Source organism: Glandiceps talaboti, chromosome 13 (genome assembly GCF_964340395.1).
Source record: "Glandiceps talaboti chromosome 13, keGlaTala1.1, whole genome shotgun sequence".
Taxonomy (NCBI): domain Eukaryota; kingdom Metazoa; phylum Hemichordata; class Enteropneusta; family Spengelidae; genus Glandiceps; species Glandiceps talaboti.
In genome coordinates this window covers 6956018-6971017 of record NC_135561.1, presented here as the reverse complement: position 1 = coordinate 6971017, position 15000 = coordinate 6956018, and the positions used below count along the sequence as shown (strand labels likewise).

Genomic DNA, 15000 nt, shown 5'->3' with positions numbered 1-15000 from the left:
CAACTTTTTAAATATGTTGATGTTAACAGCGCGCATGTTTTTAACTTAGGATGTAACAATAATGAATAATTTACAGTCTAACAGTTCTGCTGATGGTGTAGTTTAAATGAGTGAGCTAATTTCAAGGGATATATATTTGAAATTCGTAGATGATACATATGCAAATATATCACTTTTTTCCCATTCTAGTCACTCTAACTTGTCACATATCAAACTACTGAATATCGTTATTCACATGTCATCAGTTGCACAAGCATATCTCCTTCTCTTTCTCTTGATGTTTTCACATCTTCAAAACATCTGACACATCATCATTTGGCACTATAATAAAATTGCTAATCATGTGCGGCTGGCATTGCAGTGGTGCATCCTCATATATATATATATATATATATATATATATATATATATATATATTATATATATATATATATATATATATATATATATATATATATATATATATATATATATATATATACACACACACATAGAGTTTCATTCTTCTTTCGCTAAGTAGAGTACTCAATCACCTTGAAGAGCATATCATACATAAAATGAAAGAAGACGAATATGATATTACAATATGGATTTACGCTACGGACCGTTTCACCAGAAGGATCTTCAGCCGTAATATTGCAGTCATTCACTGCTGATTTATGTCACAGGGTGTGCTCTCAAAGCAGCAGTGAATGACTGCAATATTACGCCTGAAGACCCTTCTGGTGAAACGGTCCGTAGCGTAAATCCATAATGTAATATCATACTCGTCTTCTTTCATTTATGTATGTATGTATGTATGTATGTATGTATGTATGTATGTATGTATGTATGTATGTATGTATGTGTGTGTGTGTGTGTGTGTGTATGTGTGTGTGTGTGTCTGTCGCTCTCTCTCTCTCTCTCTCTCTGTATAGATAATGAATGAATAAATGAATAAACATAACTGACAGTTATAATACACGTCAGAGGACATTTACTGTTTTTATTAGGATATGGGTTAACCAAAACGATAACAGTAAATGTCCGAGGACTAGTACTATAACGAAGTTATACTTCGAATACGACGAGTTTTCATGTTTTTCCGATGTTTTCCCCGAAAGATAAGTGTGAAATCCGCGAACCTGGCAAGGACTCGTTCTGTAACAGAATGACAGTCCCAAATCGAGCAGTATTTCCGTTTTACCCATCCGTAGGAAAAGTGTAAAAGTGTCCAGTTAACTGAAAAAGAGTTCGCTATTAATGAAATTGAGAGCACGAGTCGGAAAGGACTATAACAAAGAATAAACTATAAGAAGCATCCATCACAAATAATGGAAAAGCACTTCAGTACGTTGCCAGTGCAACACTTCGAAACATACCCATGTAGTGCTCATCTGTTCTTGCACTACGCTGCTCTGAGGTCGTAAAAAAGTTGGCATTTGCAACCAAAATACCCACATTGCATTTGGGACGCATGGAAGAGTTTTCATTCAAAATGTCAACGATATGTCAGGGATACTCTACCAAACATTGGTAGTTAAATGACTTTGATCATTTTCGTACTTTGTTCGATTCCAGAGAGAAGCAGGGACACTTTACATCACACGCCCAGATTATAAAAGCTCAGACTATTGACTGACATGGTAGAGCTTTTGAATATCCTGCACCTGCACAAGGCAATAACAAACTTACTAGGACATATTTTTGTCATTTTATTGAAATTGTACCAAGATACGCAAAAGACCTCGGCACAGCCATTTTGTTTTACATCGAACCGAATTCATCATCACAGGAGCAACAGTTTGCAATGGTTTGATTACGAATAACATTCGGAGAAAGGTACGTGAGGCTATCGACATCAGGCTATCGACATTAGCCACTGCAACTATGAACGTGAAGGGAACTATGAACTCCCCAACACCACAGACAAAGTACCTGTGCTAACACGTATCCAACCGACATATCATGCCGCCACCTGGTGGTCAACTGTAACTATGTCATTCTGGTGATGATCGTCGACCAAGACAGATCTTTATTTTACTGTGATCACTTTCTTTAAACTTCTGTTTAGCACACAGCAATATATGTACTATATTGTTTCTTCTGTTGTAGAAAAAATATTTGTAAATATATTGGGTTCATTTGAAGTCCATCTGTTTTATTATACATCGTTTGAATGTTTTTCATGAAAATATATCAGTTATTAAAACAATTCAGTTTGTAAAACATTGTATCGACAGAGATTTTAATTATAACATTTTTGAGGTATATTTGTAAAATTACAGTGGTGGTTTGTTTTCTTGCTCTGCAGTTTAATGAAAGTTCATAGATAATATGTCAAGGTATGTTTGATGTATAAATGTCATCATCATGATCATCATGATCATCGTCATCATCGTCGTCGCCATCACCATCATCATCATCATCATCGTTGTCGTCGTCGTCGTCGTCGTCATCATCATCATCATCATCATCATCATCATCATCATCGTCGTCGTCGTCGTCGTTGTCATAATGTTATGCATATATAGTCACGTTGGCAATATGTCAAAGTACACATCAGAGTAAAATGAGATAATCAGTATCTGACTTGACGTGCATAAAATGATAACAAGCGTCTAACCACTATAAATCTCCACAGCATCTACCAACGTGATTATTTCTTAAATTGTGCACTGCCGAGAGTAATCCATTTGATTATATAAAAATCAGAGGATATCAATGGTTATTTATTCCTGCATTACTTCACAGATCTATAAAATATCACAGGATTGTGATTGTGTCACTTGTTCCCGTGGTTTTTGGTAACTGTTTGAGGGTTGTCCTGTACTGCCACTGCCAGTGGTGGGTGCCTGTTGACTCTGATCATATATCGGTACCTGCTGTCGCTGAGGATATGCATGTGGTGATGGTGGTGGTGCTGTGTTAGTTTGTTGTGAAGGAGTTTGATCTTGCACTGTTGGTTGACCATGTTGGGGTTGTTCATAGGACTTGGGTTGCTGTGGCTTTTGGTATTGCACCCTTGGTGTGGCTGGTTGTGTGTATTTGGGTTGTTGGTACGATATTGGTTGCTGAGACTGTTGTGTCCTTGGTGTAGCTGGTTTTGTATGTTGGGGTTGAACTTGTGGAACTGGTCTGTGTACAGGTGGGGAATTCAGTTGACTCGCTGGCTGTACAGGATGGCTTGCCTGTTGAGCTATATGACCTTTCTTCTGTGGCTTCTGTTGCACTTGAGGAGGAGGTAATCTCTGAACAGTATTCCCTTCACGTTTTATGTCATCAATATTTGACGAGACTTTGAAGAACATGAATCGGGCATCAGCTGTTGTTATTATGACACGATTTGTCTTTGGGAGAATGCATACAGCATCGATGGGTGAATACCCGAGAATATTGGCAAGTTGCTGTCCTGTACCCACACTCCATACCTTGACACTAATATCTGATTGGGCTGCTGTCAGTACATACTTATCATCTCCTGTTATTTTTGAAGTCATAACAGTCGTGACATGGGCTTTGTAAACGTGGATTCGACGAAGAGAAACCAAGTCCCAAACCCTTGCTGTTTTGTCTGAAGAAGCTGTTACAAAGAACTGATCTGTGGACGATAGTTCTAACTGAGTGACTGCATCTTCATCGGAAGTGTACTTTGAAACCTTTATGTCATGTGCTTTAAATTTCTTCTGCTCTTTGCCAGTAGCGACATCATACAGCTTGATGAAACCATCTTCCCAACCAGTTATCAGCATCTTTTCATCCTTTGTAACAGCACTGACAATAACATAGTCACCAGTGGTCTTAGCACTGTAGTCATGATTATAGATATCTGACACCTGTGGTTTCATTTTCAACAACGTTAGACTATTTGAGGACGGGATCATAATTCTATCACCGCTCAAAAAGAAAATATTTGATACTCTTGACTCTGGATCATACTCTTTCAGGTACCATTCCTTGTTGATGTCGTAGAAGTAGATTTTCTCAACGTAATCTTTCCCGCCAAGTAGCAATGTTGTACTTCCATCTTTAGTAATGAACATGCCACTGCAGTAAGCATCCAACCCTCTCGGTTCCTCGGTGAGAGGTTCCAATGTATTGGTATTGTATTCTACCAAATCATAGCCTCCGACTGCAAAGAGCCTCTTACCATCCGGAGTGCTCTCAAGGCCACCAAGTGCATACTTATATTCATTTTTCCATGGTTTGGTTTTTATGTGTGCACCTTTCTCAACATCATACAACGAAATGTGTTTTCCCATGTTGTCAATCAAGGCAACACGCTTTTCCTGGTCGAAAAGCTGAACACGATGAACAATTCGTCTTAGGTAGGGATATCTTTCAGCATAGGTTTCATTTTCAGCATAATCGTAATGATCTGAAGCATTACTTTCGCTATCATCGCTATCATCGCTATCATCATCCTCTTTGCCACCGGTGTCCTCATCCTCTTTCTTCTCTTTCTGAGATCTTATACTTTTCACGTTCCAGACCTTGATGCTTTTATCATCTGAACCAGTGATGACAAAAAACAATGGCGGCTGGTTGACAACGCACATTGCGTTAATACCCTTGTTGTGATGAAGGCGACCGAGAAATACACAGTAGTCATTGCGACCATCATCTTTTGTCTTCACCTTTGGTGGCTTAAACACGGCACCAGTTTCAGCGCCTTTATCCCATGTTGCCAACAGTTTGAAGTCATCAACGATGAATGCTTTGCTAATGTGACCATTATAAGGACCAGAATAGGACATCTGCCGAAGTAACTTCTTCGAAGCTATATCATAGTGGATACGATCATCATACAAGATTTCTTTGTCATCATTAAGGAATTGAACGTGTTTTGGTTGGTAATACTCATTCTTTGAGAGGTCGTAGAACTCTCTGCTGTATACATCTAAGATACCAGGGCGATTGAAATTCATTCCAATCCATCGACCATTTGATGAAACGCACAGGCCACTACATGCATATGAACTACGCTTCCTCCTATCACGGATTTCATGTAGCATTTTCCCTGTTAGTAAATCCCAAATCTTAATAGTTGCATCTTCCTCTCCGCCTGAGGTAACCACAAGGTGGCGCCCTTCTTCAGATCTTGCTACCACAATGCCGGTTATGAAATCTGAAATAAAAATATTCAGAATGGCGTCAGCGTTGCTCGATTAAATTTTAAATGTATTTACTAATGGCATGCTGAAATAAGGAAAATAAATATTCAAGAGATGCCAATCACTTGTTGCTAAAGAGTTTCAAAGAATTTTTACAAAGAATGATCAAAGATAAATATATCTACTTGAATGAGGAATAGATTTCGCAAAAAGGATAATAATTTAGGACAATCATTTGTGGATAAATAGTTCAAAAATTATGGTATGGGGAACGTGCAATTCTTAGTGTAAATAAATAAGTAACCTGTCATGCCAGCCAGTGAATTTGATTGTCTGAGAATTATATAGAAATGTGTATTCATTCAACAGAGAGATGCTTTTGGTGATGACAGTGGATGTGGTGGTAATGGTGGATGTGGTGGTGGTGGTGGTAATGGATGTGGTGGTGGTGGTAATGGATGTGGTGGTGGTGGTGGTGGTGGTGGTGGTAATGGATGTGGTGGTGGTGGTGGTGTGATGGATGTGGTGGTGGTGGTGGTGGTGGTGGTGGTGGTAGGATAGCATGAGTAATGGTGTTTATGTGTGTATGGGGGATGATGACGAAATCCAAACATAGTGTATAGGTAGATGAGGAATGTTCGTTGATAACATGTTATTAATTAACATAATATCGGAACAATATATGACTTTAATTTATATCGAAGAATACTAGTTAGTTTCCGATTGTATAATAAAATCATGTACTTCTGTAGCTTATCGTTCAACACAACTTCTTAACTTATTACATACCACTGTGAGCTTCCACGCGAGGGTAAAGTTCACGACCATTTTCCAAGCTCCAAACCATGAAGAAAAATCTTCTGATATTTGCACAATTTTCTAGCCATTCAGTGTACATATCGATGACTGCAAACTTAGAGTCGGGTGTTATCTGTATTCTGTTTGCACCTTTCCCAGTGTGTCCAGCAAGAGATAGGAAGTGTTCCCCAGTCTCGATATTCCAAACTTGAATTTCGGCACTTTGGTCAGCTTCTTTTTCTGTAATATATATCATATAAATATACGATAAACCTATTTCGTTATCTATCAAGTAACACTTTGTAGAAAGAGGATGCAAATTTAATGTTTTCCATTTTTGGACAGTGCACAATGAAAGGTAGATAGATATCACAACTGACGGGCAATGCTCTTCTTTATCGACTAACAACTCTATCTTAATATAAAATTATACATTATTCAATTAGTAAGGGTAATGCGACTCTTTTTGTCCTAATCTCAGACTACTATAGTGTTCTGAGTCCTAATAGATTGTCATGAATCTACAAGTTCAGTATTTTAAAAGATAGCGTGTCTGGAAAACAATTGTCCCCATGGCGTCCCTTTATTTTCAAATTCATGGACGCCCATTACTTCAATTTGAGTCAAATTCGTCACTATTGATAAATGGAAAAACATCTACATAATTATTTTCACTACTAAAAACATTGTATCGTCAGACACTGCCAAGTCATTTAGGAACGCCTAGGTCCCTGTCTCAGGCCAAGTCTGAAGGCGACCCCTAAATTTTACAGAACCACTTTACAGGAAAACTCGGAATGTCTTTGTCTAAACATGACTACATGTATCTATGAATGTTCTCAATCAATCATCCAGGACTTGCTGTTGTTTTGAATGGCAACAGTTTCACGTCCTATCCTGGCCAAATTTTGGTCTCTCACCTGCTCTGTAGCAATATGTTATGGCAAGGAGATCATCAGGTGTTATCGTAATAGTGTCGATCGGTGATTTATGCTTTCCCTTCAGTGTGTGAAGCAGAGTACTACTGTCAAGTTCCCATACTATAGCAGTTTTATCAGCGGATCCACTGATGAGATATCGACCATCTGATGTTGTGGCAAGGGACCTGACTGCATCTGAATGTCCCAGGAGCTGCGTGCGGAGCAAACCACCAGGGGCAGGAAAACATTGGTTATATGGCACTAGTGGAACTTCTTTAACTGTTGACTCCTCGGTTTGTTTTACTAATTGCTTTATATGTGGTTTGCTAGAATCTTTCAATCTTCCAATCACTTCAACAATCAAGTTATATGGGTTTTCCCTTAATGCGGAAGATCCAATTCGCAGGGTATCACTCACCAACCGAATATCTTCATCTTCATATTTCTCAAGTGCCATGGTGAAATCTTGTAAGACTTCGGCAAGATTCATCCCTCTCAGTTTGGTTAATAGAAACTGGAAATTACACAGGACATCTTTTTTCAGTTGTTCAACATTCTCAGCATAGATAAGATGAAATGGTAGTTGTTCCAATTTCCTGATATTAAACCGGTTTTCGCCACTGTCGAATTCTAAAGGTTGTGGGGCAACTTTCCTGTCTTCTTCATCTTGCTGTTGTTTGTTGAACTTTTTCATTTGTTCGCTAGTGTACTGGAATGGCTTTTTCTTCCCACCACTCCAGTTTCCATTGTAGTATTCAGCACAGAGTGTATGTAACCTAGCAACAACTTTGGGGTCACTCAAATATCGCTCGCGAGATGTTTCGATGAATTGACGATGATACCAGTATATAACACGTGACCCTTCAGCATCTCTCTCCACCAGGTAATCATTAATTTCAGCTCGTATACGTGTCCACAGAAGAGGTGGAATCCTTCGTGTTGGCGGTAACCAGTATGCATATACATCCTGAAGAACTTCATCGTCTAATGACAGGATATCTTCTAATTCTGCTTCCCCTATACCATTTTGAGAAATAGTCACGTAGGATAGAGCACGTGATACTAGAGTTTTACCATGGTATTCTTCAAGGCGGTCGAAAATAAGAGATATCATGCCCTTAACTGAGAGTTCAACTCTTATTTCTGATGTGGGTAGGTACGACTGCCAAAGTGAGGCTTGGTCAAATAGTAACTTCAGAAAGAGTGGTAAACTGCACTGTTGAATCGCATTCGATATAATTACCCTCTGGTCAGTGGTTACTGTTCTCTTCTCGGACCCTAACCAAGACTCCATGATCTTCATACTGTCATCCACGGAGAGTTCTTTCACTTCCATGAATCGTGTTGTAACAGGATTGAGTATGGCTTGCAGCGTATCTAGTATCCCATGCTCTTCGGGAAGTGTTGATACTACTAAAGCTGTGTACGGTGGAAGTTCCCTTGGTAACCATGTCATTCTATGAGATCCTTCAGCTGCAGATAACTGGTCCAAAGAATCCAGGAAAATGATAAGGGGTCTGGATTTGTTAGCATATCGAAAACATTGTTGAAACGTTCTCACTACTTTGAAATAGTCATCAGGGAGCTTTTGATTACCATGGCCATATATGGTCAGGACTTGTTTGCACACTGATTTGAGTAATTGCCTCACACCAGTACTTGCTGGAGTAGTGCCTAGGAACCTCAACACTACAGCAGAATTACTACGACCAAACCATTCTGATGATGTTTGTAATACAGCCTTTGCCATAACAGATGTTTTACCACTACCAGATTGACCATATATCACCATTGGAGAGGCTGCAGCTGGATTTTCATTTAATCGTTTTTGTAGATAGCTTCTTATGTTGCCTAGGAGATCTTCCCTTCCATGGAAAGTTTGGCATTTGACCTTACAAAACGTCAGATGTTGTAGTATTTCTTCATACAGAGGGAAGTTGCTGATGTGATTTTTGTCCTTTTCTACCATTCTTTCTATCATGGTGACTACGATGTCATGAAACTTCTTCAGGAAATCTTCAAGATACTGCTTATGTTCTGGAATGGTTACATCAATGCCTTTCTGCGACCACTTGCTTAAGGTAGAAACGATAAGATTTGGCGGTTTCAAACATCCGGGTACCTTTTTGTCTCTCAATTCTGTCAGCAAGGATTTTGCATCCGGGTCAATCTGTTTATCTTCCCAGTTGATGTCGATGAAATGTTTTGCCTCGTTATCATCAGCTCGTTTCTCCAAGTCAGCAAACTTCCTAACAAAGCAGACACACTGGTCTTGTTTGTTGCCAGGAGCATCAAGGATACCATGTTGTACTTCATTGTGTGTCACTGTCAACAATGAAATGATAAAGACTTGTAGTTAAAAAAACCTAGTGGCAATGCATCAAACTTAAGACGGCACTGAGAAATAGAAATATGATAACACACAACACAATTCGGTCGGCTGAGTTTTCGACTGCAAACTACGTCTATGAGAGATGGTATTGGGTGGTAAATATGTGTAAAATTGTTGTTATTGTACGTACAATAACAAATTGTTTACAGATTTATTTCTACGTTTTGAAATTTATTGAGTTACAAACACGGACTTGGTCAACGTTGCTTCACATTCATTCACAATAAAATTGTTTCATCAATTAAAAATCCAAAATAAATACCAAATTCTCATCCACATGGCCACTTAAAGACGGTACTGACTGAGGACTAAACACAACACAATTCGGTCAGCTGTGTTTTCAACTGCACAGAACGTCGATAGATGCTATTGGATGGTATAAGTTACGTTAAAGAAGGATTCATTTAACAACGAAGAATAACATACTGTAAATCTTATACAAAATAAGTATTATAACAGTTTAGTTTTACGATGAAAATAGTTACCCATAATCCTGACCGTAAATGTTGTTGTTGTTGTTGTTGTTGTTGTTGTTGTTGTTGTTGTTGTTGTTTTTAAAAACTTTAACATAAATTATGTACATACAGTATTATTTATGTTGTCTAATAGATTGGAGTGTTTTGCCATTTGCAAAGGACACAATTTTCATTCTCATTCATGAGCAATATGGTAGGATTAAAAATGTCTTTAATTTTACCGTTGCATGAAGAGAACGTTTAGGGAACGTTTTTGACATGATTGTGCAATCAATCGAGAATATTTTGGACAATGATAAATTGGTAGAATAGATATGTGAACGCATTATGGTCACCTGTTATGAATGTTTGTGTCTGTGATTGGTATTTTATTCAAGGTATTTTATCTCTTTTATTCAGCTAGCTGGTTAATTAATTCCACAAGTTGTTTTAATACATCGATTCTAAGACGGTAAACGGTGAAACACAACATAAACGTCTTCTTTGATTACAGAAGGTATACGGTGAAACGACTGACAACATATCTCGTTAAAAGTTACTGGTTCACGTTAGTTCATATCCCGTCTTACCTGATATTGTGTATTTAGATGCCTGCTTCTCATTAAATTGGCCCTTCTTCTGACAAACTGAAGAGGCATGCCTCAGTTGTTTTTGCAAAGTCTCAAATATATCCCACCATTTGCTTCGATCTGCCCCCATCTTATCAGGATTATCGTTGTCATTGAAGTGTGCCAACTTTGAACTGATAGGCTGCAGTCTGTACACTGGTGGCACTGCATTGACGTCTTTGATAAACCAATCGTCAATCAAAGACACTGACTGTCTATCGTCTAACAACACTTGTCGCATGACCTCCAATTCATGAGCGGGTACATTGGGTGGAAACGGGCGGTAACCATATTTCTGACACAAAAACGTCTGTGCGAGAGACAGAAAGGAAATTGTAGTGGGATGAATTTTACCGTGCACGGGCAGTCGCTAAAACTGAACAAGTTTCATTGAAATAATTGATGATTATTTAAAGATATCCATATGTACGTGTATGTCATTACTCCCGATACTCTAGCTTTAATGTAATAGGAGTAATAATAATAATTTATTTTCACCATAATAATAAGTATTTACATTTCATAAATCTAACTAAGTATAATTGGTGGGGACCATGAAATATAGTTCAGCAGAACTAATCTTCCTTCATGGCCCAAACAAATTATATGAAATAAATCATTTTATACAATGAAGATATGTAGAGTTGCAAAAATGATATACATGTAGAACAAAATAAGTGCATACTCTATTACCTCATACATAAAGAAATAACTCCAAAAAAATACAATTTGATAGGAAAACAAAGCAACAAAGAAAACAATAATCTAGGAATGGGGAAGAGTTAAAAAAACAAAAAACAAAAAACAAACAAAAAAACCAAAAAAAAAACCAAACAAACAAAAAAACAGTACAACACTTATAACTGGAATACCTATTGAACAAAATGAAAATTGGCAAAATACAAAGGTAGAAAAACTAAATCAATCAATCAGCCATAGAATTGAGGAGGTTTTGTTTTAACTCCTTTTTAAATACTTGTCTTGATGTTATCTGTTTGATTGAGGAGGGGAGTGAGTTCCAATGCTTTGCAGCAGCAAATGTAATTTGGTTCTGTGTGAGTGTGAGATTATGTTTTGGGATACAAACATTTCCTACAAGGACTTGACGGGTGGGATAATCATGCAGAAGCGGTTGGAAAAATTTAGTGATGTCATGGGAGTAACGATTATGTTTTAGGTCAAAGACGAATGTACAAGTTAAAAATTTACATAGTTTATTTATGTCAAGAATTTTTAGTTGGTGGAAAAGTGGATTAGAGTGAGCGCAGAAATCGGAGAAGGTAATGAGGCGAACAATTCTCTTTTGTAATCTAAGGATAGGTTCAAGGTGAGAAGTATAGGTGTTGCCCCAGATCTCTATACAGTAGCTAAGATGAGGTAGAATTGTTGCATTATAAAGAAGAATTAGTGTAGATCTATGGACATAGTGACGAATGCGAGATAATATTCCAATTTTAGGTGTGATAATTGTTATAACATTATTAATATGAGATTTCCAAGAGAGATTAGAGTCAATTAATACACCAAGATACCCTGCACATGTCACGCCCTTTATCTGAGTGTTACCAATTGACAGATGTCCATCTATGGTAACTCTCCTCTGAGGCGTTTTTATTATCATGTAATTTGTTTTTTCGACATTAATGGTTAGTTTATTCGTCTTGCACCAATCATTGACCAAGTTTAATTCAGCATTAATGGTGTTGAGATTAGTATTTTGTGATTTAGTGAATTTGAATAAGTTAGTATCGTCAGCGAAAAGTCTGAAATTGAAGAAGTTAGTTGATTTGCCAATGTCATTAATGTAGATCAGAAAAAGAGTTGGGCCAAGTATTGAACCTTGCGGGACAACACATTGAACTTGTCTGGGATGTGAAGTTTCCCCATCCAAGACAACGGATTGTTGGCGATTTTGAAGGTAACTCTTGAACCATAAGAGCGGAAGTCCTCTGACCCCATAATGCTCAAGTTTTCGTAAGAGGATGCCATGGTCTATGGTGTCAAAGGCCTTTTTAAGGTCGATAAAAATACCAAGGGTTGTGTGGCCATCGTCAAGTTTGTCAGCTATATCCGAGACAAGATCGGCCAAAGCAAGTTTTGTACTACGTTTTTTTCCGAAATCCATACTGAGTTTCCAACAAGATGTCATATTTGTCAAGAAATGAAACTAATTGCTTGTTGACCAAATTTTCAATAATCTTGCTTAAAGTAGGGAGAATGGAAATTGGCCTGTAGTTGCCGACATTTAATGGGGAGCCCTTTTTGAAAACAGGAGTAATTCTGGCAGATTTAAGAGCATCGGGGAAAAGTCCATGTGAAATAGATAAATTAATAATATGTGCAAGTGGGCGGGAAATATAATCAACGGCATGTTGGACCAAAAGAGGGTGAATGAAGTCATACCCGACAGCTTTCTTTGGATCGATCCCTTTGATTTCGTTGGCAATATCATCTTCGACAACAGGTCTCAAGAAGAATGAATTGACATAATTTCCTTTCAAATACTGACTGAAGTTAGTAGTTGTGTGTATTCTAGATGCAAGGTTTGGGCCGATATTTGTAAAATATTCGCAGAAAATGTTGGCAATGTGGGAACTCTCAGTCACTAACTCATCGTTGTCCAATTTGATTTTCCTAGGCGCATCTCCTTTGGTAGAATTTTTGTTAATAATCTCATTAATAACTTGCCAAGTTTTGTTTGTGTTTCCACTGACAGAAGAAAGCTTGTTTTTGTAATAATGTCGTTTGGCTGATCTGAGGAGTTTTGTAAGGACGTTTCTGTACAAGTTATATTGGCGCCTAAGTTCAACATTATTTGGAGATTTTTGTAAGTTTGAGTACATACTGTGTTTCTTCCTGATCGATGTAAGCAGTCCCCTGGACAACCAAGGTCTATGGGTACTTGTGCATTTTCGTTTAGACTTCTTTTTATTTTATTTTTTTTGGGGTACATGCTTTGATGCGATACTAAAATATTTGTCATAGAATATTTTGTAAGCATCGTTTGGATCAGTACTTTCATAGACCGGCTGCCAGGAAATGTTGCTTAAATCCGTCAGAAAGGCTTCTTTATTAAACCCTGAGAAATCAAAGTTGACGGAAGAAGTGTTCTGTTTAAAGACATACTTCAGGTTTTTCACAATAGCAAAAGTACAGAAATGGTCGCTGACGTCAGTTTCAATGCAACCACACTCAATGAAGTGATCTGTAATGTTTGTTAAAATGTGGTCAATTGTAGTGGCAGTATTTTCACAAATTCTGGTCGGAATGCTAATTGTCTAATTGTGAATAACATTATACAATACAATACAATACAATACAATACAATACAATACAATACAATATCACACAGCACAGTATAGTATTAATACTATTATATATTATATTATACTATACTCTACAGTACAATACAGCAAACAGTACAGTACCATACAGTCAAATAAAACACAGTATAGTACAGTACTTACCACGAAATTGGGACCGATCGATAATTTCTGGCATGCTGCAATTTCATTCATGCATAATTCTGACGTCATATGATCATCTGTAGCTTCATCTCGTACACCCCATCTCATATCAACCACTTGAAATTCCAATCCATACTTTGATTTACAGTAATCTTTTAGTTTAGGATAGACATCTCTCATCAAAGCATTCCGTTCTACCGAGGTATCTGTAAATAGATTGTACATGTTTATGGATTTTGTCTTCAGACAAACTGAAAATGTAGCACTGCTAATATATTGTATGTCCAAAGTAAAACTATTGTGAAATGATGTCGCTATATACCCTATGTACTGTATACAAATACACAGCTTAAAGTGCATGACTTATTCGAAGCATAGACAATCTATTGTCTATGTTCAAAGTTTCCTGCTTAAATGTTCTTGGGACAAAAATACGTCAGCTTTACCCATGGGCCACAGGAGAGGATGTACATGATTGTGATCTCTGTCAAGATCATCTTCCAGATGCTTTGCTCATGCATATTGTTAAGCCCTAATCACTATATAACATGCCGTATAGCATAACCCCAATTGGATAAGAACAATCGATGAGGATCATACTGTGTCATCCAAATATGGTATCTACTGTAATTGTATCATGGCTATAACTGTTCAACAGTCCATGAAAACCCAACTATGTGTCTTGAAAATTAGATTGCAAATCTCCTTGAAACGATAACATAATTTCTGATATATTAATGCCATTTTAATCTTGAACTTGGAAAATACAGACCATTTTAACTGTTTTATGTGTGTAGTTCTTGAAAGAATACCGCCAAAATCATTCTAATACAATTCTTAAGTTCGAATCGTCGAGATTGTCGAACCTATGCATTATGAATCTCAATATACTATAGTATTCTAATGAAATGATAGCATGTATCAGGAGAGGTTATGAAAACCAATTCCCTTTTGTTTCGTGCCTTGAAGAGTTCTTTGGGAATGAAACGAAACTTATGCCATCGTTATATCTATATTGCCCGTAATAAAATACATGGGCAAGGTATTAGGTCATGCACACCTCATATAGTTTGGTCTGAGGTCACGGTCAAGTCGATTTCGACTTGTCGGAGAGTTAAATAACTTTCAGGGAGACGCGCGCTAAAACCATATTTTTAGCGTTTGTGGATTTTTCCTAGTCTTCTATTTTGGAAAAATTCATGGAGTCATCAGTGGAAATGAATATTTCTGGAGGTGAAAAATCAAG

General features: G+C 37.5%; 1 protein-coding gene across 1 annotated transcript in view; it reads right to left on the bottom strand.

The window, feature by feature from the left end:
* Nucleotides 1–7086: 7086 nt before the first annotated feature.
* LOC144445001 (NACHT and WD repeat domain-containing protein 2-like) overlaps nt 7087–15000 on the bottom strand; it is a 9655-nt gene continuing 1741 nt past the window's right edge. Inside the window, exons 3-6 of the mRNA XM_078134551.1 lie at nt 13755–13960; nt 10249–10597; nt 7230–9136; nt 7087–7137 (exon numbers count right to left, since the gene is read on the bottom strand). Coding sequence (XP_077990677.1) covers nt 7087–7137; nt 7230–9136; nt 10249–10597; nt 13755–13960 — 2513 coding nt within the window. The remainder of the gene's footprint in view (nt 7138–7229; nt 9137–10248; nt 10598–13754; nt 13961–15000) is intronic.